General features: G+C 53.7%; 2 protein-coding genes across 2 annotated transcripts in view; one reads left to right on the plus strand and one right to left on the minus strand.

The window, feature by feature from the left end:
- Positions 1 to 26,975, plus strand: part of LOC128980004 (scavenger receptor cysteine-rich type 1 protein M130-like) — a 245,430-nt gene that overhangs the window by 165,170 nt on the left and 53,285 nt on the right. The gene's annotated exons all lie outside the window — the stretch shown is intronic.
- Positions 18,674 to 19,619, minus strand: LOC128980007 (olfactory receptor 14C36-like). Its single transcript, XM_054398432.1, has one exon. The coding sequence runs from the start codon at positions 19,604 to 19,606 to the stop codon at positions 18,674 to 18,676; it is 933 nt and encodes a 310-aa protein (XP_054254407.1). The 5' UTR covers positions 19,607 to 19,619.

Genomic DNA, 26,975 nt, shown 5'->3' on the forward strand with positions numbered 1-26,975 from the left:
TGAGGATCATCCATTGGGGCCATGGAGTTTCCTTGTCTGGAGACTTCCAAAACCCACCTGGATGCGTTCCTGTGTGGACTACCCTAAGTGATCCTGCTCTGGCAGGGGAATTGGACCTGATGATCTCTTGAGGTCCCTTCCAACCTCTGATATGCTGTGATGCTGTGATGCTGTGATGCTGTGATGCTGTGATGGTGCCCCCAGCAACTGGCGAGGGTGTCGAGAGCACTGAGGCCACCTTGGAGTTCACTTCAGAGGGGACACAGCCCAGGCTTTACCCCAGTATTGCAGCTCTGTTGTAGCCTCTCTGCAGTGGGAACAACATGGCCCAGGCAGGGCCCGGGGCAAAGAGCAGCTGGGGAGTGGTGGGGTGAGGAGATGGGCAACCCTGGTGTGCATCACAGGGCCTGGCAGAGAACCAATTCTACTGGACCCAGTGGCTGGCAGGATGGAAATGTCTCTGCAGCCATAATATTGCCCAGGGACCAAGGTCTCTCACAGCCACCCCCCTGACCGTGACCCTGACCCTGACCCTGCTGGCCCCAAAATGTGTCCCTGCCCCATCACCATCTCTTTGTGCTCTACTGCTCCCAGACACCTCAGGCAGACACCCTGGCTCCCAGGCACACAGCACCAGCTCTGCAACAACCCTCCAAAGGTTTTTAATCAGAACCAAGGTGGAAGCATCAAAGCAGGGGAGGAAAAGCAGAGCTGCTGCCCTGCTGCTCCTACTGCTGCTGGGAACAGGAGCCAGTTCTTGGTGTCCACAGCTCTCCCAGCTGCACAGAGCTCTCCTCCTTCCTGGCTGCACCAGGCCCCATGGCAGGGATGAGCTCTGTTGGCTGAGGGCTCAAGGACCCTTTTGCCCTGAGCTGTGGTGTCACAGTCTGTGTGTCCTCAGGGGGCTGTGCAGGAGACATCTCTTCAGCATCGTCATAGCCTGTGCTCTCTGGGGACAGGGACCAGGCCTCTGCCCCAGCTCCAGGGGCCTCAGCACTGCTCTGTGAGTGCAGATTTGCCCCTGCAAGCAGCAAGGCAGTCACTGTAGATTGGTCACAGGGGTGCCCCTCCTGCTCTGGCCATCCCTTCCTCCCTTGTCATTGCCAGTCCTGAGACCTTCAGCTCCCTCCCCTACCCCAACATCCCAGAGAGACCTTCCAGGGAAGTTTCCCCCGTGTCAGGAGCTTGGGTCTCAGCCTGGCAGCAAGTCACCTGGCAGCAGGAATGGCACCCCAGGAACCAGCAGCATTCTTTTCCCCTCTCACCTCCAGGTGCATCTCTGCTTCCTGCTCCTTCCTCTGGCTCCCTGCTCTTTTCCCAGCCTCCCTGCCCAGGTTCAGAAGCCTCCCTGGCATCATCATAGCCATCCACTGGGTCACCTCCAGCCAGGACAGGGACATCTGAAGGGAAAGAGGAGCTAGTGACAGTGAGAATAGATGTCCTGCAGAGCAGCAGACAGGAGGAAGTGCAGAGCTGTGGAGCTCAGACATTGCTGATGGCAGCACCACAGCACAGCCCTTGTCTGTGTCCTCCCCACCGCCTGCAGTGACACTCAGTGACACCACTGTTCTTCACACGTCTGCAGGGAGCAGAGATCAACTCCTTCCTGCCCCCCATTACCTGCTGCTGAGCCCCCACCATCCTCCTCCTCCTCGCTGTCCCCAGGCTTGGCCATGGAACCCTCTGAAGAGAAGCCTGGAGAGAGATGCAGTAGGTGCCACAGAAGTACTCTCTGGTGACCTGGTTGTGCTGAGTGCTGCTGGGGACGTGGGACCCAACAAGCCAGGACTGAGTAGGGAGAAGGGCTCAGGACTCACCCTGCTGCCCTGGGACAAACCCTGTCTCAAAGGGGGTCCAGAGCTGCCCTGAGACAGCCCCTATCCTCAGCCCTCAGGTGCCAGCCAGGGTGCAGGGGCAGATAAAGAGGGCCTGTCCCTGATTAGGGCAGGCAGAACTGGTGAGGGGGAAGCTTCTCAGCCAGGCACAGCCCCTGGCTCCTCTTCCCAGAGACCTAACAGCCCTTGCTCTGCAGGGATCATGGGCCAGGGGGCTAGAGGCATCATCCCTAGGTGGGGACCAGGAAAAACAGCCCTGCAGCTGTGCCCCCATGAGGGACACAAACCCACCTGAGCCACGGAACCTTGCCTGCTTCTCCCATTCCAGGCTGGAACCAATCTCCTCATACACAGCCTCAGGGAAGGCCTCCCAAGTGCTCTGGGAACCTGCAGACAGAGCCAAGGCTAGCACAGGGATGGGCAGGCAGGCTCAGGACCCCACTCTGCTCTCTAGCCCTCTTCCCCTGGACCAGCCCAGGGCTGTCCCCACAGCACTGCCCTGCCATGGTGTTCTGTCACCAATGGCACTTCTGCAGTGAGGGCAGTGTCCCCATGGAGGTGACCTGGGGCAGCAATGCCCTTGCATGTTCCCTTCAGAGACTGGGCCCTGGGCCAGGTCCCTGGTGGTGTGGGAAGCTCCCACCTTTCCTCTCCCCCTGATGCTACCCCCTCTCAGCTCCAGGAATCTGCAGGAGCACCTGCAAAGCCAGCAGCACACACTCTGCTCTCCAGCTCTGTCGGTGCCACTCTTTGCCACACCACAGCACCCTTGGCTTTTCCAGGAGTCATCTTGCCCTGGGAGCACAGGGAGAGGACCCACCTGTGCGCCCAGCCCTGGCACTTTGCACTTGCCCAGCCAGGAGGGCCAGGAGCAGGCAGACAAGGGCTCCCAGGATGATGCAGATGATGACAGGCACTGAGACACTGCTGCTGCTGCTGCTTGCACGGCCCCCAGTGGGATCTGCATGGGCAGGAGCACAGCAAGGGCAGCACCAGGCCAAGGACAGAGGTGAGGCCAGCACACACCAGTCCTCAGACCATTACCCTGGAGCTAGATAAGCCTGGGTGTGACTGAAAGGGTAGCTCCCAGCTAAGTGGGGAAGAAACAGCCCTCCCCAGTCCCCCACCACTACCCACTGCCTGCTTTGGGGAGTTTCACAGCCCAGCAAGGAGCCAATTCCCTCCAGCTGGGAGTCACAGCCTGGCCCTGGGCAGATGCAGTGCTGGCAGGGAGGAGAGGTTACCTGCTCGAGGGGTTGTTGCTTCTCTCCTAGGTGCATCTGCAGGGGAAGAGAAGATCTGGGTTGAGAGGGAGAGTGTGCAGGTACCAGGGAGCCTCCTCTCTGACACACCATTTGTGGGTGTGTGCACATGGGAACATCCCTGGCACATCCCAACAGAGCTGCCCTTCCAGTGGGGCTATCGAGGGTGGCAGGACAGAGCCCAGGGCCATGCTCCAGGCTGTGCCCAAGACAGCAAAAGGAGCCCAGGAAATGCCTCTGGGGGCTGCAGGGCTGTGTCCACAGTGGCTGCAGAACATCCACAAAGCAGCTGCTGCAATCTTGGCATCAGGGTGCCATGGCCTTGCTCTCACTGGGGCCATGAAGGGAACCAATGAGGAAAATGCTTTCCCCAGCTCCTTGCCCCTACCCCAGGGAGGGGTCCCAGCCCCTCCACTCACCTGAGCACTTCACACCAGCGTCCTCCTTGTGCTGGCAGACACCACTGTCCCCAGGCCGGGCCCAGCAGTCCTGCAGAGATGACTCTGTGCCCTGGCACTCCACCTGCTCCAGCCAGATGGGGCCTGTCCCCTCCCCAAAGGCAGCCTCACCCAGGGCAGACACTGCAGGGCCACAGCCCAGCTGCCTGCAGGCCACCTCAGCGTCCTGCCTGTCCCAGGAGTCGTCACACACTGTGCCCCAGGAGCCCTGCAGCCAGACCTCCACTCTGCCCGAGCACCTGTGCTCCCCTCCCATGGCACGAATCTTCTCCCTGTCTGGAGAAGGCAGAGCCCTGCCAGGGCAGCAGGACAGCAGGCAGAGCCCTGCCAGGTGAGAGGGATGTGCAGAGGAGCAGCTACCTGTGCAGCTCCTGGAGTCTGGGCACGGGGCCCCAAGCTCAGGGGATGGTTCTGGCTGTGTCCCTGTAGAAGAAAATGCTGAGGTGAAAGGGTTGCTGCAGGAAGGTTGTGCAGCTGAGAGTGGGGCTGAGCTCTGCTCCTGCACCCCCTGCCCCTTCCCTCACAGCAGGAGCTAAAGACAAATCGCTCAGAGGGGTCACAGCGATGTGGAGACCCTGGTTCCCAGAACAGTGGGAGGGTGTCCATGGGGTTTCCTCAAAGCCCTGTCTGGTCTCTTCTGAGACCTTGACTGGAGACATCTCTGTCTTGCCCAGGTGCTGCTTTGAGCTCAGCTGGGAACTGCTCAGGAAGCTGTGGGGCTCTGACAGTTGCCTTCCTACTTTTGCCATCAAGCACAGAAGGGACAAGTGGCCCTGTCGGCCCTGTCTTTATGCTTGTCTGTGCCCAGCAGGGAGCAGGAGCTGGGAGGATGCTGGTGTCCATGGAGCTCAGAATTACCACTGCAGTTGATGTGGGTCTCATCTCGTAGATCGTGACTCGATTGCAGCTCCCAGGGAGCAGAGGGACACTGCCAGAAGGAGCTGTTTCTCTCCCCACACTCCACTCGATCCACCCAGGCAGGACCAGACACCCTAGCAGAGGGCAGCTGTGTTTTCAGGTACCCTGTGTCCCCACAGCCCAGCTCCTTGCATGCCAGGGACACAGTTTTGGGAGGCATCGAGTTGGAGCAAACGCTCCCCCACGTCCCGTTGTAGAAAACTTGCAGGCGCCCGGAGCAGTCGCTGCTGTTCTCTAGCCTCAGGGCCATGAACTCTGGGAAGAAAAGCCCCACATGGGACCAGGCTGGTCTGGGGCTCTGGGAGCAGGATCACCCCAGCACCTCCCAGGCCCTCAGCCAGACAAAGTCACTGTCAGCAAGTCCCCTCTTGCCCACAGGCAGAGAAAAGGCCCAGATGGACAGACAGCCCTGCCCTCCCCTTCCCATTCACCCTCGGGGACATCTGAGCTGCCCAGGGACCTGGTGGCACTGAGGGAACCCCTGGATGCATTGGCATCCTCAAGATGGGCTTGGGCCAGGGCTCAGAGGCAGCAGGAAGGGCATCAGCCATTGCTGGCTCTGCCCTCATCCCAGCCTGGCCAGGCACTGGGCTCCCAGCACAGCTCCCAGCACAGACCTGAGCAGATGACTCCTGCGTCCTCTTTGTGCCCACAGTCGTGCTGCCCCCAGGGCTCTGCCAGGCAGTCCCAGAGAGCAGCTTCAGCCCCGGAGCAGTTGACACCATCCAGCCAGATCTGCCCAGAGCCCTCCCCAAAGTGAGCAGAGCCAACTGCCTTCACTGCCCCTCCGCAGCCCAACTGGTGGCAAACGACGCTGGCATCGGGCAGGTCCCAGTCGTCATCGCAGACGCTGCCCCAGCTGCCCTGGTAGTAGATCTCCACTCTGCCGGCACAGCGCCCAGGCCCCTTCGCCAGCCGCACCTGCCGGCTCCCTGCAGCGGGAAGAAAGCCCAGCTGCTGTCAGGGGCTGGTGCCCAGCCAGCCCAGAGCCTGGGGGGCCCTGCAGTGTCACTCACCCCAGCAAGTGACCCCCACGTCCTCCACAATGCCTGCTGCCAGCAGGCTCTCGGGCAGGGAGGTGTTGCAGAGTTGCAGACTAGCCTCGTGCCCTGCACACCGCACCCCTCGCAGCCCCACAGGACCCAGCCCTCTCTGAGGCTTCGGGGGGTTGTAGGCTGCCTCTGCCTCTCCACACCGCAGCTGTCGGCACACCACGCTGGCCTCCTGCAGGTCCCATTGCTCAGCCAGGACCCTGCCCCACGTCCCGCGCTGGGAGATCTCCACTCGTCCATCGCACCGGCTCCCTCCACCCACCAGCCGCAGGGAGCCCGAGCCAGCTGGGCCTGGGGAGAGCAGCCATGGACCAGCCCTTGCTGGCACCAAGGAGCCCAGCAGGCTGCAGTACATCTCCAGCCTCTGGCAGCCTTGCAGCTCACCTGCTCTCCCTCATGCAAGGCCAAACTGCAGCTCTCCCAGCATTTTCCCAGCACTCACCTGAGCAAATGACAGCAGCGTCCTTCTCATGGGAGCACTGAGAGGCCCCCAGGGTGGTCACTGGGCACTGGCCCAGGTGGCCTTCAGTCCCATCACAGTGGAAGGAATCTCTCCAGACAGGGCCAGTGCCTCTCCCAAAATGCCCTCCTCCAGGAATGGACTCAGCAAAGCCACAGTTCAGGTGACGACAGAGAACGTGAGCATCCAAGAGATCCCAGCGGGAGTCACAGAGGGTGCCCCAGGTGCCCTGCACATCCACCTCCACCCTCCCCTCACATGCTGTGCTGCCATTCACCAGCCTGAACCCTGTGAACTCTGGGACAGAGAAAGATGCAAAAGGATGGCTTGGTGCTCTTGCACCCTCCTGAGCTACAGGCGAGGCCTGAGGCACTGCCTCCCATTCTCCTCCTCCTGCCTGAGCTTTGGGCTGCAGCTAACCACATCCCCACTCCTGCCCTCACACCCAGCCCAGCACAGGCCCTGCTCGCCCTCCCCTGCACACTCTCAGTGTCCAGCACCCCACCCCGAATCCTTACGTGTGCAGCTGACTCCAGCACCATCTGCCTGGGTGCAGGGCTGTTCCCTGGGAGATCCCCTGGGGCAGAAGACAAGAAGAGATTCATTCCCCACACACTGCAGCTCTCTGTCCCACATGGGACCAACCCCTTCTCCAAAAGGAGCTGCCCCAGGCACAGACAGGGCTGTGCCACACTGGAACTCCCTGCAGACCACACTGGCAGCTTTGAGATCAAAGTCTGAGCCACAGACAGTTTTCCACTCATTCCCATCATGGATCTCCACACGTCCTGAGCAGGGGCTGCTCCCTCCAACCAGCTGGACAAACCCTGGAGCAACCAAAGACTTCTGTGAGTTCCCAGAGCCCTCAGGCACTTAGATGCCCAAATCCCATCTCATAGCCAAGGTGACCACAAGCTATGAGCACCACAAGCACCCCAGCTGCTCCCAGTGGGTCCTGATGGAACAAACAAACCACAACCCCCTTGCCACTCCCCAGCCCCCACTCTAACAGGTGCCCAGGAATGTGGTCCTCAGTCAGGGTCAGAAGACACTCCAGGCTCATACATCCCCATCACTGGGTGGGCAGAGAGCAAGAGAGCAAGCAGAGGAGTCCCCAGAGCAAGGCCAAGCACCAAGGAGAGGCAGCAAGCTCTGGCCAGTTCCCACTGGTGCAGGGTAGCCAAGGGTTGGTCCAGGCAGCAAGGATTGGGCAGCAGCTCAGAGCTGCATGCACAGGGCAGTATCCCTGTGGGCTGGCTCCCAGGGAGTACTCCTGGAAGAGGGATGATGTGGCCATTGGACACCCTGCTCTTCTGCCTGAGCCCAGTGATCCTCCCCTCTGAGCAGCCACTCTGCTTTGGGGACTCATTTCTATCAGGGGACAACCCAAAAGGACCATCTTGGCTCATCCCTGGGCTGTTGGTGGCCATGTGAGCTGTTCTTGGCGCCTCTGGCATGTGGGGACCCAGTCCTTGGTGCTGCCAGACAGCTGCTGTTTGAACAGGATATGCAACTGACTGAAGGGCTGCCCCTGGCTCTGACCAAGGTTGGGCTGAGCTACAGTAAGGGTCAGGCAGTGCCTGTTCCTACTGGGAAATCCTCAGGATCCAGGGAAATCAGCAAGGAGAGCCCCAGCTCAGCAGTGTGACCAGCCACACTGTGCCCTTCTCCAGTGCCCCCTTGTTTCCATGAGGGCACAGTCAGTTGCCTTCCTCCATCCCAGTCCCAGAGCAGAGGACCAGGCAGCCCCCACCCACGTACCTGAACAGGTCACTCCAGCATCCTCATGGTGCTCACAGTTGTGCTGACCCCACCCACTGTGTATGCAGTCAGACAGGGCAGACTCAGCACCATTACACTCAACATTATCCATCCAAATGGGGCCAGATCCTGGCCCAAAGTGTGCGAACTGATGAGCTTCAAGAGCAGATCCACAACTCAGCTGCCTACAAACCACTGCAGCACCATAAATGTCCCAGGAGTCATCACACACAGTTCCCCACTCTCCTTGGTGCTTCACCTCCACTCTCCCAGCACAGTGCCTGCTGCCATTCACCAGCCTCAGCTCTGCAGCTCCTTCAAACACAGACATGGGAATGGTCAGGAGAGTTCTGAGCCCCAGAGGGTAGGTCTGGAGGTGCCCCTTGCCCAGGCTGTCTCACAGGCACCAGGGTAGGAGCCCTTGCCTTCTTGAGTTATCCCTGGGGCTTTGGGGGTTGCCTGTACTCCCCAAAGGCTGCAAAAAGTTGATGGTGGCCAGCAGAAGACTTGCTGGGGCATTGCCTACCCCACAGCCTGTGCCACCTCGTACTAGCTCAACACTCCTTGCCCAGAACCACCTGCACACTGTGCCTGACCCTGCACAGGGAACCCTCGGCTCCCCAGCCCAGCACACACTGTACAGCCCTGAGGCCCCAGACCCACAGCTCCCTCTCCCACCCAGCCTGGCACAGGGCAAGGCACAAGATACGTTGGCTGGAGAACCTTCTCCTTGTCTTCTCAGTATCACATGCAAAGCAATCCCATTCCCAAAGTTCTCCCAATGGTCATCTTGGTGCCCACTGGCCTCAGGCTATGGGACAAGGGAAGCAGCACTTACCCCTGCACAGCTGCACCCAGAGGAGCAGCCACAGCACCCAAGGGAACAGGAGTCCTTCTGTCCCCATCCTAAGCCTCCTGCCCTGCTGGCACAGCAACTCAGAGGGACAGGTACGATGGGAGGGTGAAATATCTCTTCAGGAGAGAGAGGCAGCTGCAGGAGAGCCAATCGAAGCAGCAGCTCCTTTTGAGACGCTATCGGCAGCTATCTGCCCTCCGACACAGCTCAGCCCTCCAATGAACTTCTCCAGCGCCCTTCATGACCATATATGAGGGACAGAGGAGTCCTGCTGCGGGTGTCAGGGTGGCTGTGGTGGGGGATTGCCAAGGGCCACTCTGGCTGTGGAGGTGAAATGTCTCTGTCACCCCTTGCACCCCACTGTGTGCACTGGCAGCACTGAGCATCTCCTACCCTGGACTCATCCAAGGAGCCAAGAGGCAAGGTCCAGCTGCCCCTGAGCTGTGCCAACTATGGAGCTGGGACTGCTGTGGGCTCTGTGTCAGGATGGGAAGGGAACAGTCCCTGCCCCTCCTCCAGCGTCCACTGTGCTGGTAGCAGCACCTGGAGAGGTCCTTGGCCAGGGCAAGATCTCCATCCCCACGGTGCTGCTGTCCCGTCCCTTCCTGCAGAGCCCCACAGGGAGTCCCTGTCAGAAGCTGGGGCTGGGACATGTCCCTGCTCTGGCAGCAGACCTGCAATCCAAGGCTGAGCCATGTCCCTGACTCTGAGTGTGTGACCAAGGGGCAGTTATTCCCCACAGGCACATCAGGAGCTGGAGCTGCAGGTGCACAAACCACAGCCCATGTGATCTCGCAGCACTGGCTGCTGCACTCCCCCCGTGGTACCCAGGCAGGAAGCTGTGGTTTCCTCCTGGCACCGTGCCCAGGCACATCCCTGCAGTGCCCCCCAGTCACCCCCACTCCAGACTTCTCCTGTCAGGGCTGCAGGGACTGCTCCTTCAGCCTCACAGACACAGGGCTGGGCAGCTCCTGACTCCCAGGATGTCCCCATGATGGACCCTGGCCACTCTGCACCAGGCCCCACAGCTGCACACTGCCACTGGGGACACGAGCTGACACCTCCTGCTGCCCCTGCTGTGTGCTCAGCACTTGTCCTGACAGAGACCTCACCCCCTCAAACTTCTGCTGCCATGTCCTCAGGAGTCACACTCACACAGGGCTATGCCTAGGACAAGCTGCTGCCATTGGTGTTTCTTCCCAAACTCTTCTTTGGGTAAGCTCTGAATGTTCTGTGGATGACATCAGCAGCAGCACCCTGGTACAGGTTGAGGCCCATAGAGATGGGTCCTGCAGAGTACCAGAAGGTAGGAGGAGTTGGAGAGTCTGTCCCCAGGGGGTGGACATAGGAAGTGGTGATTCCATCCCATAATATTGCATCCTTATCTTCTATAGAAACTGGCTGCAGAGTCACTTTCTGCCCCTTTTCCCTCCCTCTCTGCTCCTGGGCACTCCTGAGCTGTTATCTTTTGCAAGGGAGGTTTGCAGCCTTGGCAGAGCTGCCAGTTCTGGCCTGGCTTGGGCAGGGCAGGGAGGTATGGGGGAGGGATGTTTGTGGCCTGGGGTTTTGGCCTGGTTTGGTGGAGGCTGTGGAAAAATTCTGTCCACTCCCTAAAACTGTGACACACCCACACCCGCCCTCTGCCTGCTCCTGCTTTAAAAGCCACTCCACGTCTGGCACTTTAGAAGTACAAAAGTACCGAGCCCTGGTAGACACGGGTGCACAATGCAGAGGGCCAGAACACATAACTATATCAGAAGTTACCAGAGGGTCCCAAGAGCTGACTATTGCAGGCTGAAATAAGCTAGACTGGGAATGACTGGGAGAAACATTATAGTGACTGGTCCTGATGCATCTGGGATCCTTGATATTGACTTTCTGCTGGAGGGATACTTTGTGGACCCAAAAAGGTGTAAGTGAGATTTTGGGATAGCAGCTGTGGAGACTGAAGGTGAGACCAGATATCTATTAGGCCTGATCTTTCAGAGGACCCTATCAGCACATCTGTGCCAGACAGTTTGGAACTGCAGTATGAATTGGAATCCAAGGAGGCTAAGTGGTATGATTTCTTCTCTATCCCCATTGCAGAGGAGTGCAGGCTGCTGTTGGTGTTCACCTGAAGGGGCATCCAGCACATCTGGAATCGTTTGCCCCAGGGGTAGAAACACGGTCTGCCAATCTGCAACAGAGTGATCCAGACTGCATTGGAGAAGGGTGGAGCTCCAGAGCATTTGCATCACATCACTGACATCATTGTCTGGGGTAACACAGCAGAGGAAGTCTTTGAGAAAGGTCACAAGATCATTGATATTCTCTTGGAAGCCAGTTTTGCTATAAAGAGAAGCAAGGTAAGAGGGCCTGACAGAGAAATCCAGTTTCTGGGAATTTATAGAATAGAATCATAGAATCAGTTAGGGTTGGAAGGGACCACAAGGATCATCTAGTTCCAACCCCCCTGCCGTGGGCAGGGACACCTCACACTACATCAGGCTGCCCAGAGCCTCAGCCAGCCTGGCCTTAAACACCTCCAGGGATGGGACCTCAACCACCTCCCTGGACAACCTGTTCCAGGCTCTCACCACTCTCATGGTGAAGAACTTCTTCCTCACTTCCAGCCCGAATCTCCCCACTTCCAGCTTTATTCCATTCCCCCTACTCCTATCACTACCTGATATCCTAAAAAGTTCCTCCCCAGCTTTCTTGTAGCCCCCTTCAGATACTGGAAGGCCACAATAAGGTCACCTCGGAGCCTTCTCTTCTCCAGACTGAACAGCCCCAACTCTTTCAGCCTCTCCTCATAGGAGAGCTGCTCCAGCCCTCTGATCGTCCTGGTGGCCCTTCCCTGGACACCTTCCAGCATGTCCATAGCCCTCTTGTAATAGGGGCTCCAGAACTGGACACAGTCATTTGATGGAAAGATAGCCATTGTCACATCCCTCTGGATGTGGTGAATAAGATAAGCAACATGGTGCAACCCGCTAATAAGAAGGAAACACAAACCTTCCTGGGGGTGGTTGGATTTTGGAAAATGGTCCAACCTATGGCAGAAAGCTCCAGGGGTGACACAAAGTCATCTACTTGGATTCTGGAGTTGGGGATACAAAGGCTCAGAAGCAAATTACACTCCAGTAGAAAAAGAAATTCTGTCTGCCTATGAGGGAGTTTGAGTGGATTCTGAGGTGATTGGAACTGAGTCACAACACCTTCAAGCACCCAGACCACCAGTTCTGATCTGGATATTTAAAGGGAAAGGTGCATCTCCACACCATGCAACAGATGTCACTTGGTCTCAGTGGCTGGTGCTGAAAACACAGTGAGCTCACATGGGAAGTTTTGAACATCCTGGTATTGTGGAAGTCATCATGAACTGGCCAGAGGACATAGACTTGGAATGACACCAGAGGAGAAAGTATCTCATGGTGATAAATTTCCTCCATATAATCACCTTTCTGATAATGAACAGAGGGATCCTGACATCTTGTAGGAAATCAGCAGAGATGGAAAGCTGCTGTGTGGAGTCCTACACAGAGAGTTGCAGAAGCAAGAGATGCAGAAGGTGAATCAAGTGAATTTGCAGAGGTAAAAGCCATCAAGCTGTGCCCTGGACTTAGCTGAATGGGAGAAGTGGCCAGGACTTGACCTCTACACTGAATCATGGATGGTAGCAAATGCCTTATGGGCATGGCTAAAGGAATGGAAAATGAAGAGTTGGCAGCATAAAGGGAAACCTATTTGGGCTGCTGACCTGTGGCAAGATATTGTTACCTGTCTGGAGAAATTGCCAGTAAAAGTGTGACACACAGGCACACATATACCCAAAAGCAAAGCCCCTGAGGAGCACCAACACAACCATCAGGCAGATTTAGCTGCTTAAGTCTCCCAAATAGACTTGGACTACACCTTAGATTGGAAACAGGGAGGTGAAGTGTTCTTAGCTCAGTGGGGCCATGACTCTTCTGGTGACCAAGAAGGAGATGCTAGGTGCTGATGGGGACGTGATAGATCAGTTGGTATCCCAATGGATGCTATTGCACAGGTTATTCATGATGGTGGCATTTGTACAGCAACCTAAGCAAATGATACCTTTGTGGTATGGGGGAGATGATCAAAGTATAAATATGGCAAGTCCTGGCTGATTGATTACATAACTCCACCTCAAACTTGCCATGGTAAACAATTGGTGCTGACAATGGCGAGGCCTGGCAGGTTGATTACTGTATTGAGTTTGGCTGAGATGGAGTTAATTCTCCTCACAGCATCCTTCCAGTGCTGTGTTTTGCAGCAGTAGTTGATAACACAGAAGTGTTTTGGCTAATGTTGAAGAAGTATTCAGGCTTTATCTTTTCAACATTTTCCTGCTCCAAGAGAACTCTGAGGGGTAGACAAGATCTTGGGAGATGACACAGCCGAGCCAGCTGACCCAGACTGGCCAAAGAGATATTCCATGCCAGATAAGGTCAGCTCAGATATAAGAATGAAGTGAAAGAAGGAAGCATGGGAATTGGTCCATGGCATCTATCCTCCTAAGGAACCACCAAGTTTAGAGATCTCTGCTTCCTGAGACCGACCATCGTCCTGCTGATGGGAAGTAGAGACTAATATCTCTCTCTGCTTTCGCTTCTGTGTGGTCTATTACCTTTGCTTATTATTGTTATTAAATTGCTTCTATCTTATTACTGCCTTTTGCTATATTTTTCCCCTCATCCCTGTTCATTTAAGGAGGGGAGGGATAGAGTGGCTTTGGTGGACACAGAAACACAAGACAACGACACAAGAAACTGTGGCTGAGACCAAGCTGGTGTCAGTGTCCAACAGTAGAATATCCTGCTGCTCCTGTCCTGAACAGTCCCAAGTAACATTTGGAGTAGAATAAGAGCATCTTTCTAATAGAGGGCTGAGATATTGAGATAAGTCTCTGTGTATTGGATATTGAGATGGTTTAAGTATGTAGACTGAATTGTGAGTGCAAGCAAGAAAGGATTTAAGTCTGAGAATCAAATGAGATGGTGAAATGTCTTAATTGTGTAGTACCTCAAACTCGCAATGGTAAACGATTGGTGCTGACGATGGTTGAGGCAAGCACTGGATGGTTAGAGACTTACCCTGTACCTCATGCTGCTGCCTGGAATACCATTCTGGGCCTGGAGAGACAAATCCTGTGGAGACACGGAACTCCAGAGAGGATTGAGTCAGACAACAGAACTCATTTCAAGAACATCCTTGTAAGCACTTGGGCCAAAGAACATGGCATCGAGTGGATGTATCATATCCCCTACTCTGCAGCAGCTTCAGGAAAGATTGAGCACTACAGTGGCTTACTGAAGACCACCCTGAAAGCAACGGGGGGTGGAACTTTTCAAAACTGGGACAAACATCGAACAAGAGCCACTTGGTTGGCAAATAGTGGTCTGAGAGCTGCTCAGACTTGTTACAAATAGTAGATGGAGATGGAGTTCCTGTCGTTTGTGAAAAGAATCTATTAGGGAAAACTCTGTGGGTTTGTCCTCCTTTGGGTGGGTCAAACCTATCCAAGGCGTGGTCTCTGCCAGAGGTCCAGGCCATACCTGGTGAGTAATAAAAGAAAACAGTGAAATCCAGTGTGTTCCACAAAGAAATCTAACTCTAGCTGAGAGAGATTAATTTCACAGTGTTTAATATAAGTTGGCATAAGTTTCCTTTCCAGATAGAACATGGTTGCCAGGAGAATCCAAGATGAACCCACAGCACACAAGCACAAACCCTGAGGAACCTCTATCATCTCCCCTGTTGAGAGGAAGTCTGTTTCCTGTTTTCTGGACCTGCATCGACCTACACCTGAGAGGTAGACTGCCCTGAGAGACAGCTGGGGTGAAGAATGACCTGCAGTGTGGACTTGCCCAGACACCTGCAGAATGGAGCCAGCTGGTATTGGTTAAAATGCCTCAGGCTGGACAATGGCAATGGTGCTAACAACAGCGTCCCTCATAACCAAATCACACTGCATAAGATAGAACTGAGCACTTTCCCTCTCTTTTCTTTTACAGTTGCTCCAATGTCCTGAGACCAAGGACCCCCATTTGTGGAGCTGGAGTGTCTGCAAGGACTGCTAATAGTTTTGATTACAATATTGCCACTTTCCATGATAGTGTGACAAATCCTGCTGATGCTACTTCCGTTCACGCTATCTCATATTACACCTAGCCTCATCTTTGCCCCAATGTACAGTGTGAGCCAAGTCACTGCATGCTTACCCCTCCTGAAGTCTGCTGTGTCTCCACCACGTCACAACATGATGCAGCCAATAGCAGAGAGATGTCAGAGCACTCAAAGCACCTCCACTGTAAGCCAACAACATCACCATGCACTGAGACTGCTGACTCTGTAACCTTCTGGGTCTTGTGTTGGAAGAATTGAACATGCAGCTCCAGCAACAGTGAAGGTGACAGAGCCAAACTGACTGATGTTACATCCAGGACTACTGCCTATGAATGAGAAGTGGACATTTGAGTCCAACTACTGATCTGAGATCTTGACAAGTACCTACCTCATATGAAATGTGTTGCCCAGCAGCCCAGAACCAGGGGAAAGCATGGAGCTGGGGTGGATGGATTTGAGTTAGTTTATTTTTTTCCTTCACTTTTGATGACAAAGTTTGTTGCAATCTGTATTGATAATTGTCATTGTGACTGTTACCTTGTGTGCTGTATTGTCTTATGGGAAGTCTGTGCTAGGCTGAATATTGATGCATCAGATGCAGAGGGCATCCCAAAAGACAGATCTGGAAACATGTCTGGCTAAAGAGGAAGTGAAACACAGTGTAAGGGACACTCCCAACATTGGTAATATTGTGGCATGATTTTGAATTCCATCTTGAGTGACCATAGCCATGAGGTGGATGATGTCATGAAACTGCCCAGCTGGCCAGCAGGCAGGCAAGGTGATTTACCAGGCATCAAGAAAAAGCTCATTTCCAATCCAAATTGCTATGGAATGTCCTTTAAAAGAAGCCCTCATTTCATGAGGTTCAGTGTGAAATCTTCCTCCTTAACTACACTCTGAAGAAACTCCAATTAGAAATCATGAAGGCTTGTTAAAGAATCCCAGGCAGAGCCAGGGCTCCTTAGGCCTTTCTGTATTTTAATGAGTCCCATGGAGTCTTTGAGGCTGAGTCCATGATCCTCAGGGACTGCCTGGAGTCTCCTCCTCCTACCACAGCCCATTTGAAGTTGGCCTTCTTCACTGTGTGAAGGGTTTGCTGCATTTGGAATGGTCCCTCTCAGAGGCTCTGGTGTCTTTCTGACTTCCAGCTCCTGACCAACAACCAAGTCACCTCCCTGCTGCTTCCTCTCAGCTTGGCAGGCACAAGTGATGTCATAGTCAACAGCCCAGACAGGTGTCTACTGATGGCCAAGGACACCCAGGGATTGGACTTTCCAGTGACCTCACACTGACCTTCATGGCCATGTGCCTCCTCCTGGCCTATGAGCTTCTCAGCCATCAGTGATGCCATAATGCTGACCCAAGCCCTCTGCCTTCTTGTGGCCTGGCAGCTGAGCAGGCAGAAGGAACTTGCCTGTGGTCTTCCAAGGCAGGTCCCTGCTGCTGGCCTTTCAGCTTCTGCAGCAGCCACAACCAAGCCCTGCCACTGCTGCTGTCCCTGCTGTTGTCCCATGAGGCACTCAGGTGGCAGGGAGGTGACAGTTCAGCTCCAAGCCTCTTCCTGGAGGGGCCACCAGGTGCTGAGGGACAGGGATTCACACAAGTCACATGCCCACCATATGCCTTCTGCTGACCTACTGAGGATGCTTTAGGAGATCAGAGAATCCAATTTGTACTGGGAAAGGACTCAATCTGTACTGGTAGAGGATAAAGAGGTCCATTTTGCACTAGGAAGGGACAAAATCTGTACTGGTAGGGGATCAGTAGTTGTACTGGAATGGGCTAAAATTGGACTGGGAGGGGATCAGGGCTTCCTCTTTCTGTTGGGAAGAAGTTATACTCCCAGCTGGGTGGCAATCAAGGAATCAAATTTGTACTTAAGGGCTTATCATCTGAACTGGGTGTTAATCAGGACATCCAGTTTGTACTGGAAAGGGACTTAAATCTGTACTGGTAGTAGATCAGGGCATAGAGTTTAGTACTGTAAAGGGTGCACTATTTTCTGGGAAGAGCCAGGGGATCCAGTTTGTAATGGGATGAGGCCAATCTGCACTGGGAGTGGTTCAGGAGATCCAGTTTGTACTGAGACTGAGCTGTGCTGGGAAAGGTTAAACAGAACCAGTTGATATTGGCAGTGACCCAATATGTGTGGGGCCAGTGGCTCAAGTTTGTTCTATATGGGGCCCAAACTCTTCTGGGATGGGACCAGGGAGCCCAGTTTGCACTGGAATGGAGCCCAGTCTGTACTGGGAGGAAAACAAGGGAACCAATTCATGCTTGGACAAGGCCCAGTTTTTATTGGGAGGGGATAAAAAGATCTAGATTGGACTGCTAAAAGGCCCAATCTATACTGGGATGGCATCAAGGTGTCCAGTCTTCTGTGTGACAGGGCCCAGCCTGTGTTGGGAGGTTTTAGAGACAGGGAGGTCAGCTCACAGTAGGACTTAGTCTTTACTGGGAGTGGTTAAAGGGACCCAGCTTATTCAGGGAATGGGGTCCAATCTCTACTGGGAGGGGATCAGAGGATGTAGTTTGAGGTGAGAAAGGGTATGGTTTGTACTGGGGATATGAAAATTGTAGTGGAATGCATGGAGTTGGTATGGAAGAGGATCAGTCTGTACTGATATCTTCTGTTCTCCAGGCAGAACAAGCCCAGATTCTCAGCTGCTTCTTCTCAGACCCAAGTGTTTGAAGCTCTTAGGTGTCCTTTCCTGTGCTGCCTCCAGGCTAGGGACATCTTTCCTGCACTGGCAGTCTGAGATCTGGGTGCAGTCACTTGGCCAATCCCCTCCCTTGGCCTCCTGGCCATACTCCTGGTCACACAGTCCACTTGCCACCTCCTGCCAGTGTCTCCATGGCCCTGGCCCAGCCCCACTGCCCACACCCAATTCCACAGTCCCACGGGTCAGGCATAGGATAGGAAAGTTGCAGTCAGGGCTGAGAAAGCTTTGAGCCCAGTGACAAACTCCAGATCAGAGCTCTCCATCACCCTCCTATTTTGGCAGCCTCCCCCAGGCCCTGCCCCCTGCCCAGCTCTAGCCATGGCCCATGTGGGGTTTGCAGACAACTCTGCTCCGGGGCATACCAGAGCGTTGCAAGAAGAGAGGCTGCTGAAGGCTGTCCCTTCCCCTGTCCTTAGCCAGCAGGAGGATGGAGATGGCCTTAGAGCCAAACTCACCTTTATCTCTGGGATTACAGGCCACTAGGCTGGAAATGGCAACTGAGTGCCCTGACAAAGACCCTCAGCCACCTCCTCACCTGACCACACTACCAAGGGCCTCCTCCTCTTCCCTGCACCTCCGTATCTTTGACCACTTCCACAAGACTTGGCTTTGCACCACAAATCTACAGTGTGAGTCCTCTCCCTTCCAGGACACTCACTACAAGCTAGATATTGATGTTTTCTTCTGGAACTTTTCATCCCAGCCCAGTTGCCCCAAAGCTCTTCCTACATCTCTTGTTTTCTGTCTTCCTCCCCCATCCTCTCCCCAGCACAGCCCAGTCTAGTCTGGCTCCACCGCAGTGCCCAAAACTGCAGGGGGCCATGGGTAGTCACAGCAAAGGCCCAGCCCCTCTGAAGAGTACAGCACCTGCTGGGGGCTGGACAACAGTGAGCCCAGAGTCGGGGCCAGCTGTAGCAAAAGGCATGAAAGGATCCTCTGATGAAGGCAATGCAGAGAAGAATTGGAGGAAGGATCTCAAAGAAACAAGTCCCTGCAGAGTCCTTGACTGTGTTGGATACAGACGGAGCACAGCTCCTCTGGTCATACCAAACAGGCCAGCAGTGGTTCAGTAAAGGTCTGAAGAAAACAATTTCTGTGGAAACAACATTCTCAGAAGTGTAACACCACCAGCAGCAGCCATGACTAGAGAAGCCAGGCTGGGCCTGCACTGTGTGACATCAGAACTGCTCTGCAGAAGAAGACAAATGGTTTATTGCTTCTGAAAACATCTACGTATCAGTTTTCTCAGGGCATCCTTGAGCTCCTGGTTCCTCAGGCTGTAGATGAGAGGGTTCAGTGCTGGAGACATCACTGAGTACAGAATGGACACTGCCAGATCCAGGGGTGGGGAGGAGATGGAGGGGGGCTTCAGGTAGACAAATGCTGCAGTGCTGATAAACAGGGAGACCACAGCCAGGTGAGGCAGGCAGGTGGCAAAGGCTTTGTGACGTCCCTGCTCAGAGGGGATCTTCAGCACTGCCCTGAAGATCTGCACATAGGACACCACAATGAACACAAAACAGCCCAGATTTAAACAGACACTGACCACAAGAAGCCAGACTTCCCTGAGGTAGGATGTGGAGCAGGAGAGCTTGAGGATCTGGGGGATTTCACAGAAGAACTGGTCCACAACATCACCATGGCAGAGGGGCAGTGAAAATGTATTGGCTGTGTGCAGCAGAGCATTGAGAAGCCCACAGGCCCAGGCAGCTGCTGCCAGGTGGACACAAACTCTGCTGCCCAGGAGGCTCTCATAGTGCAGGGGTCTGCAGATGGCAACGTAGCGATCGTAGGACATCACAGTGAGAAGGTAAAACTCCCCTACAATGAAGAAAACAAAGAAAAAGAGCTGAGCAGCACATCCTGCATAGGAGATGGCTCTGGTGTGCCAAAAGGAATTGGTCATGGATTTGGGCACAGTGGTGGAGATGGAGCCCAGGTCGAGGAGGGAGAGGTTGAGGAGGAAGAAGTACATGGGGGTGTGGAGGTGGTGGTCAGAGGCTATGGTGCTGATGATGAGGCCATTGGCCAGCAGGGCAGCCAGGTAGATGGCCAGGAAGAGGCAGAAGTGCAAGAGCTGCAGCTCCTGCCTGTCTGAGAATGGCAGCAGGAGGAGGTGGCTGATGGAGCTGCTGTTGGACATTTGCTGCTTTTGGCCACGGGGAACTGTTGAAAGAGGAGAAGACATTACACAAGTTAGGACATAATTCCTTGAGACAATTCTGTTGCTATTCCTCAGAAAATCCCTTCAAAATTCCTTCTCTTTCCTTGCAGGAACTTTGTGCACTCCCAGCTTCACAGCCTTGCAGTCATCCTGGCAGAAGGCAACTCTCATGTCCTGTGACTTTCTGTTTAGGAAGCTTGACTCTGGATCATTTCCTCATCCTCTCTAAAAGACAGATCCCAGAGGCTCTGAGATGTGCCAGCTTTCAAAGCTTCACTAACCTTGTCCTGCAGCAGAGACTCACTGTGTGCAGGGCTGTGGAGGTTTCTCCTCTTTGGGCTCTCAGTCACCATCCCACTCCTGGCCACCTTGAAGCTCTCTCTGCCTTCCTCATCTCCCTGAGATTCCCTGGCAGTGGCCTCATCCCTGCTGTGCTGTGCAGAGGAGCTGCTCCTGGGCAGAGTTGTCTCTCTGCAGTGCTGCCCTCTTACCAGCAGCTCCCTCCATCTCAGAAGCCTGGTCCAGCTCAGGAGCAGAGAACCTGCCTAAGGCATTTCATGACCCCTCTGGCGGCTTTGTTTTCAAGTCCATGAACCTCTGAGACCAAGGAAGATGAAGAAACCTCTCAGGAAGTCAGAAGTGAACTTCAAAGTTTGCTGGAGTGTTAATGGGTCCCACTGAGGACTATCACTGACAAAGCCTCCCCAGGGGCTTGTTCCAGCAGAAAAGCAGAAGCAAGAACAACAGTGAGGCCAAGACAATGCCAAGGTTGCTCTGATGCTGAGGTTTGATCAAGCCATAGGGCTAAGTCTTGGCCCTCATTCCCTAGGAAGCAACATCCTGTCCCTCATAAATGGTTCATGACTCTTCCTGAGGAAGTGGGATTCAAAGAACAATGCAGAGGGCAGGACAAAGATGCAACACCTTCCAGAGTCCTCAGGTTGGAGAGGGAGGGAATAAGGCCCCAGGGATGAGAGCAGGAGCTGTCTCCTCATAGGAATCAGTGGCAGGGCCAGCAGCTATGACCAATGGCATGAAGAGCTTGGCTCTTTCAGGGGCTTTTTGCTCTCCCACATCCCTCTGTCATCTCTACCTCAGGCTGTATCCCCTGCGCCTCTTTTCCTGCAGGCTGTAGTCACCCACCCAGCTGCTCCACCTTATACTTACCTTCCTTTACAGCTTTCTCTCCACCCCTCCCATCCACTTTCTTGAAACACAAAGGCTTGGGCAGATCCAGGCTCCTGCTGAGTGATGTCTTGCACCACAGCACCACCCAAAGAGTGACATTTCTTTCTCCTCATATCCAAGCTAAACCTCTCCAGCTGCACTTTGCGGTGTTATTTCTTCCTCATCCTGCTCTTCACTATGCAGCAAAGCTTCCCCATGTCTCAAAGCACTCCTCAGGCAAACTCGTCCTACTCCTATGCTGTCTCCAGCCTCTGCATCAGATAGGGCCTTCAGCCTCTATCTACTGGCCATGTTGCAGAGGCCTCCAAACACCATCTTGGACACCAGTTTATGATTCATTCGTCCATAGCAAACCATTGGATATAATCCCTGCAGGGGTTTAGATCAGGATTCCACAGAGTTTCTAAGCAAACCACTCAGACAGATCTGTACAGCTAGTGAGGGTAATGAAGATCATAGAGTCATAGAATCATGGCGGTGCTGTCATACTTCTCTGATTTGGACCACCCCAATACACCTCTGGGTGCTGCACAGATGGGGCTGCTGGCTTTTGTCCTTTGTGACCTTGCCTCCCACAGGCAGCTCTGGTACTGCCCAGCGTGTAGCTGTCCTTTGACGTAACGCTGACCCCCCCACGAGGAGCTGATTCCTGGGCTTTGGAGTTTCCAGGAGCTCAGTGCTCTCCTTTCTTCCTCATCTAGGCAGCCTCAGCTGTCACCTGCTCCTAAAGAAGCTGCAAGTGCATGGCTAAACTTGCGGGGCCCCAGGGTTGGTAGCTAATAAGATGTTTTGTAGACCTTGGGATCTGTATGAGAGCAGATGAGAGCATGGCGATAATGGAATGCCTATGGCTAGAGCGCGTGGGAAACAGGTGTGGAAAGTCACCTGTCAGAGGGAGAGCTGAGAACAATGGATCTAAAGGCTTATTGTAAACCCACTGCAACAGCGCCACTGCAAGGCCAATGGGGACATTGCACTGGAGTGCACACCTCTGTCACCTGGAGAGACTGTTCCCACCTGCTGAAAGGGTGCAAGAGGACCACAGTTTCTGGGGCCCACGTGTTGCATTTACCTCAGCAGACCCTGCTGAAATGGACACTCATCTGCCAGAACTTGGCCTATGTCTGTGAGACCTCATGGGATCCAAGGGTGGCGATATCTTAATTTCACTTCTTAACTCTCTCTCTCTTCCCCTCCCTCTCTCTCTGTCTGTAATTTTTTTCTCTCCTGAAACAGTGTGAGAGATAAAATCTTCCTCCCATACCGACAGTAACCAGGCTAGCTCAGTCTGGAAGCAAATGAAAGCTGTATTTCCAAGCAAAACTACAATCTATGATGAAATGCAAAGCATGTGTAGAAATCTACACTATTCACATTTACAAATATGTACAATCAACAGAAAACCAAGCCCCTTTGCTTCCCCCTTCCCTCGAGGGGCTGTGCTTCTTCCCCAAGGGGCCTTTCCCCAAGGGGCCTCGCCCCCCCAGCCAGAAGGACTCCCCCCAGACTCCCCTGGCAGAAGGTAGAGAGTCAAGAAGCAGAGAGCCTGTTAGACTTAGCTTGTCAAAGTCAGTATGTGTGTTATCTTCAGCCAGAAAAGAAGAAGCAGGCAGACAGAAGCCAAGCAAGCTGAGACTGAGTGGCTTTGTTTTGAGTAGTGGTTCTTAAACATTTCTACCTCTCCAATGGTAGTGTTTAGAATAATGATTGTTTTGCATTCTTACACCCAATATTGATCTATTTACATTCTTTCACTTTCTCTGCTCAAACTTTGTGAAGAAAAATTTTAAAAGACAGTTTTAAAACCATCACATCTCCTTTTCCTTCCCACTTTCCCTCTGCTTTGGTCCAATCTAACAAAAACAACTCCACAATGGTTTGGTGTTGCTTTGCTTTTATTTACTCCAAGGCAATTCTTTGAATCTTAGCAAGGCCTCCCCTGCTACCCTCAGGACAGCAGCTGCAGTGTGAGATCCCAATGGCTTCATGATTTCAAACAGGGTCTGACATCACCTGACCAGCTTGGCTTAAGAGCCCTGCAGCAGCGCCCCTGAAAGGCCAATGTGCACACTGCACTCAGCAGAGCTCTGGAGGCACCACCCCTGCCCTGCAAGGGGAGATGAGGGAACAGCAGCTTCTGGGAGGTGACCACATGTGAGTAGCAATCCTGACAGCTCTGTCCTGCACCACCTGTGCAGCCATCCCTGCTGTGCCACTCCCTCTGCACACCACTCTGCACTGCCTGCATCATCTGCCATCTCCATAGCAGTCTGTCCCCCAGCTCCCAACACTGCTCCACTCCTCACTGCCCACATGGCCCAGAGCAACTCCCTCTGCCTGTGCTGCTTTGTTTCTGCTGCTGCCATGAGGACCTCTCCTTTAGGAAGTGTGCAGTGCTGCCAGCACCTGGGACTATTCTTGTGAGAGTTCTCTGAGCTGAATCCAGGGAATGGTGAAATCCCTTCTTTTGCTCTTTGGGTCTCTTTTGCTCATCCTCTCTTTGTCTCACTACTTTTCCCCCTCCTATTCCTTCCCATTTTCCCTATGCTCTGCTCCAATCTAACAACCCCAGCTCCTCAGCTGTTTGGTGTTGTCGTGAAGAGGTCATTACTTTATGAATTGTGAAATATGAATTATGAAAATAGTGTTTATTAATTATTAAAATTATTAATAAACAATCACTGTAAAATATTGATTCTAATGAACATTTGTGAAAATATATTCCATAACTGACTTGGTATATACAGTTTGACCCAACTAGAATATTTACAGAATCAATTTCTAATTACGGGAATGAAGGGTGCAGTTCTGCCGCTTTTCCACCAGATGGCGACCCAACAAGACGCTTGGAGGCTGTAACTGTATCCAGAGAAAGATTTACAACGTTATCAAGAGGCAGCTGAAGCTGGAATACCAGGCGGCTAGGCGCGGGTGCTTTGAACTGAATGTTACTGAGTGTTGGACACCTGGAAAGATGCATTGTGTCTTTGCTTGTAGCGAGACAAGTTGCTGTGTTACGCTGGCTGGTCACTGCCTGGGGCTGGCCCAGGGCTGGGTGTGGGAAGGCTCCTGGGGCTGAGGCTGTGGCTGCGTCACTGGCGGGCCATGGGGGGGCTTTTCTCCAGACAGTGACTTTCTTTCTCCTCCTGCTCCTACAGAGCTGGTAAGAAGGAGAGGCCAGCAAAGGCCAGAGGGTGCAGTGGCTCCTGATGGGAGAGAGCAACAGAAATGGTGAAGTCTCGGAGGTGAGCAGCAAAGTTGACCATAAAGTGTTAGACATCAAGGGACAACTTCTCCCAGGTCAGACCTCCTGAGGACACACCCTGGATCAAGATCAGTTGGAGAATGCTTCTCTCAACTCTGCTCTAAACTGAAAATTAATAAGTAATATCCTTTAAAAGAAGCCCTCATTTTCGTGAGGTTCAGTGTGAAATCTTCCACCTTAACTACAAGATGAAAAACATCCAGTTGGGTGGAGAAATCTTGAAGACTTGTTAAGGAATCCAAGGCAGAGTCAGGGCTCCTTAGGCCTTTCTGTATGTTAATGAGCCCCATGGAGTTCTTAGAGCTGAGTCCATGATCCTCATGTACTGCCAGGAGATTGAAGAAACTGCTCCAGAAGTCTGAAGGAAACCCCAAAGTATCTTGAAGTATTAATAGGACCCACTGAGTGTCGTTAGTCACAAAGCATCCCCAGGGGCTCATTAGAGCAGCTCATTGGAGGCCATGATTGCAGGCAGACAAAGGCAAAGTGCAGATGAGAAAACTCTGGGGTTGCTTTATGAAGCAGAAAGACCCAGTCCTGACCACAGCCCTTAGTAAAATACAACCTGAAAGTCTCACAGTAAAGGTTTTCCTCCCAGGACTTGGTGGCAGAGGTCAGAGCCAAGGGGACAAAGACCTTGGTTGTGTTGGGCCTTTCAGCCTGGCCACAGCCCTTGGCCATTTTTACTGCAGGCTGTCCTGCACTGTCCCATGCCTGCACCTCTTTCCCCTCACAACCATCTTGCTTCCCACCCAGGTCTCACCCTAACATTTCTATACCTTCATTCATGGCTCCCTTTCTGCATTTCCCTTGACACAAAGCCAGACATGGTCTGCTCCAGCCTCCTTGTGGGTCACCTCTTGCACCACAGCTCTGCCCTTTGAGTGACATTTCCTTACACTGTCCTGTATATATAGTCCTGTCACTACCTGATATCCTAAAAATTCCCTCCCTAGCTTTCTTGGAGCCCCCTTCAGATACTGGAAGTCCACAAGAAGGTCACCTTGGAGACCTCTTTTCTCCAGACTGAACAGCCCCAACTCTTTCAGCCTCTCCTCATAGGAGAGCTGCTCCAGCCCTCTGATCATCCTGGTGGCCCTTCTCTGGACACCTTCCAGCATGTCCATAGCCCTCTTGTAATAGAGGCTCCAGAACTGGATGCAGTACTCCAGGTGGGGTCTCACCAGAGCTGAGTAGAGAGGGAGAATCACCTCCCTTGGCCTGCTGGCCACATTTCTCTTGATGCAGCCCAGGATCTGATTGGCTTTCTGGGCTGCAAGTGCACATTGACAGCTCATGTTGAGCTTCTCATCCCCCAGCACCCCCAAGTCCCTCTCCTCAGGGCTGCTTTCCAGCCAGTCCCTGCCCAGCCTGTGTTTGTGCTTGGGATTGCCTCGACCCAGACGCAGGACCCTGCCCTTGGTCTTGTTGAACCTCCTGAGGTTGGCTTGTGGCCACCTCTCCAGCCTGTCCAGGTCCCTCGGGATGGATCCCTTCCCTCCAGCCTGTCTGCTGCACCACACAGCTTGGTGTCATCAGCAAACTTGCTGAGGGTGCACTCAATGCCTCTGTCCATGTCACCAACAAAGATGTTGAACAAGACTGGTCCCAGCACTGATCCCTGAGGGACTCTGCTTGTCCCTGGCCTGCAGTGGGACATGGAGCCATTGACAGCCACTCTTTGGGTGTGGCCCTCTAGCCAGTTCTTTATCCATCTCGTGGTCCACCCATCAAACCCATGTGTCACCAGTTTGGAGACCAGGATGTGGTGTGGGACAGTGTGGAAGGCTTTGCTCAGGTCCAGGTCAACGACATCAGTTGCTCCCCCCTCATCTATTAATGTTGTCACCTGTTCATAGAAGGCCACCAGGTTTGTCAGGCAGGATTTGCCCCTGGTGAAGCCATGCTGACTGTACCCAATCACCAGGATGTCACTTTGGCAGAGAGGAAATATAAAGATTGAGTTCATACTGGTGAAGGTTTTAATCACCCTTGCTCTCTGCTTGCAGGTATTGTCCCTTGCTTCAAGCTGCTAATGGCTGTATGGAATTTAATGGTATGAGTTCTACAAGCCTAAGGGATACTTTTAAATCTATACACAAGGGTATTACAAACTGGGTTGTTGGTATTATTTATTGTATTAATCCTGATGTTAGGAGTGCCCTGTTCACTTTCAGGTCTGCAAGGATCCTGCAGAGGATAATGAACATTGCACCTGCAATGGTAAAAACAAAAAGGGGAAGATGTGGATAGGAGGCCTGAGGGCAGTTTAACCCTGGGAAAGTTAGCTCAGAAATGTAAATAACCCCAGGCAGAGAGAGCTGTGAAAAACAAAGGAAGAGGAGGTGTGAATTTCCCAGGCGGTGAAGGAGATCGGGGAGGTGTATGAAGGGGGAGAAAAAGCACTTGAGGGCTGGTGGTGTGATAACAAAAGGAAAGGCTTCTTGGCGGTCTTGGATGCAAAAGCTTCTTGGTGTCGGTGCCTTTACTTTTGGTGCTGCAGCACCGGACTCCCCGGGGGGGACACAACACCGGAATCCCGGGGGGCTCACAGCCCTGGCTCCCAGGGGATTCACAGCCCTGGCTCCCAGGGGATTCACAGCCAGTGCTCCCGGGGGGTTCATAGCCCTGGTTCCCGGGGTACTCACAGCCAGGGCTCCCGGGGGGCTCACAGCCAGGACTCCCAGGGGGCTCACAGCCAGGACTCCTGGGGGGCTCACAGCCAGGGCTCACGGGGGGCTCACAGCCAGGGCTCCCGGGAGGCTCACAGCCAGGGCTCCTGGGGGGCTCACAGCCAGGGCTCCCGGGAGGCTCACAGCCAGGGCTCCCGGGGGACTCACAGCCAGGGCTCCCGGGAGGCTCACAGCCAGGGCTCACGGGGGGCTCACAGCCAGG

This window comes from Indicator indicator, unplaced genomic scaffold, assembly GCF_027791375.1.
Source record: "Indicator indicator isolate 239-I01 unplaced genomic scaffold, UM_Iind_1.1 iindUn_scaffold_53, whole genome shotgun sequence".
Taxonomy (NCBI): domain Eukaryota; kingdom Metazoa; phylum Chordata; class Aves; order Piciformes; family Indicatoridae; genus Indicator; species Indicator indicator.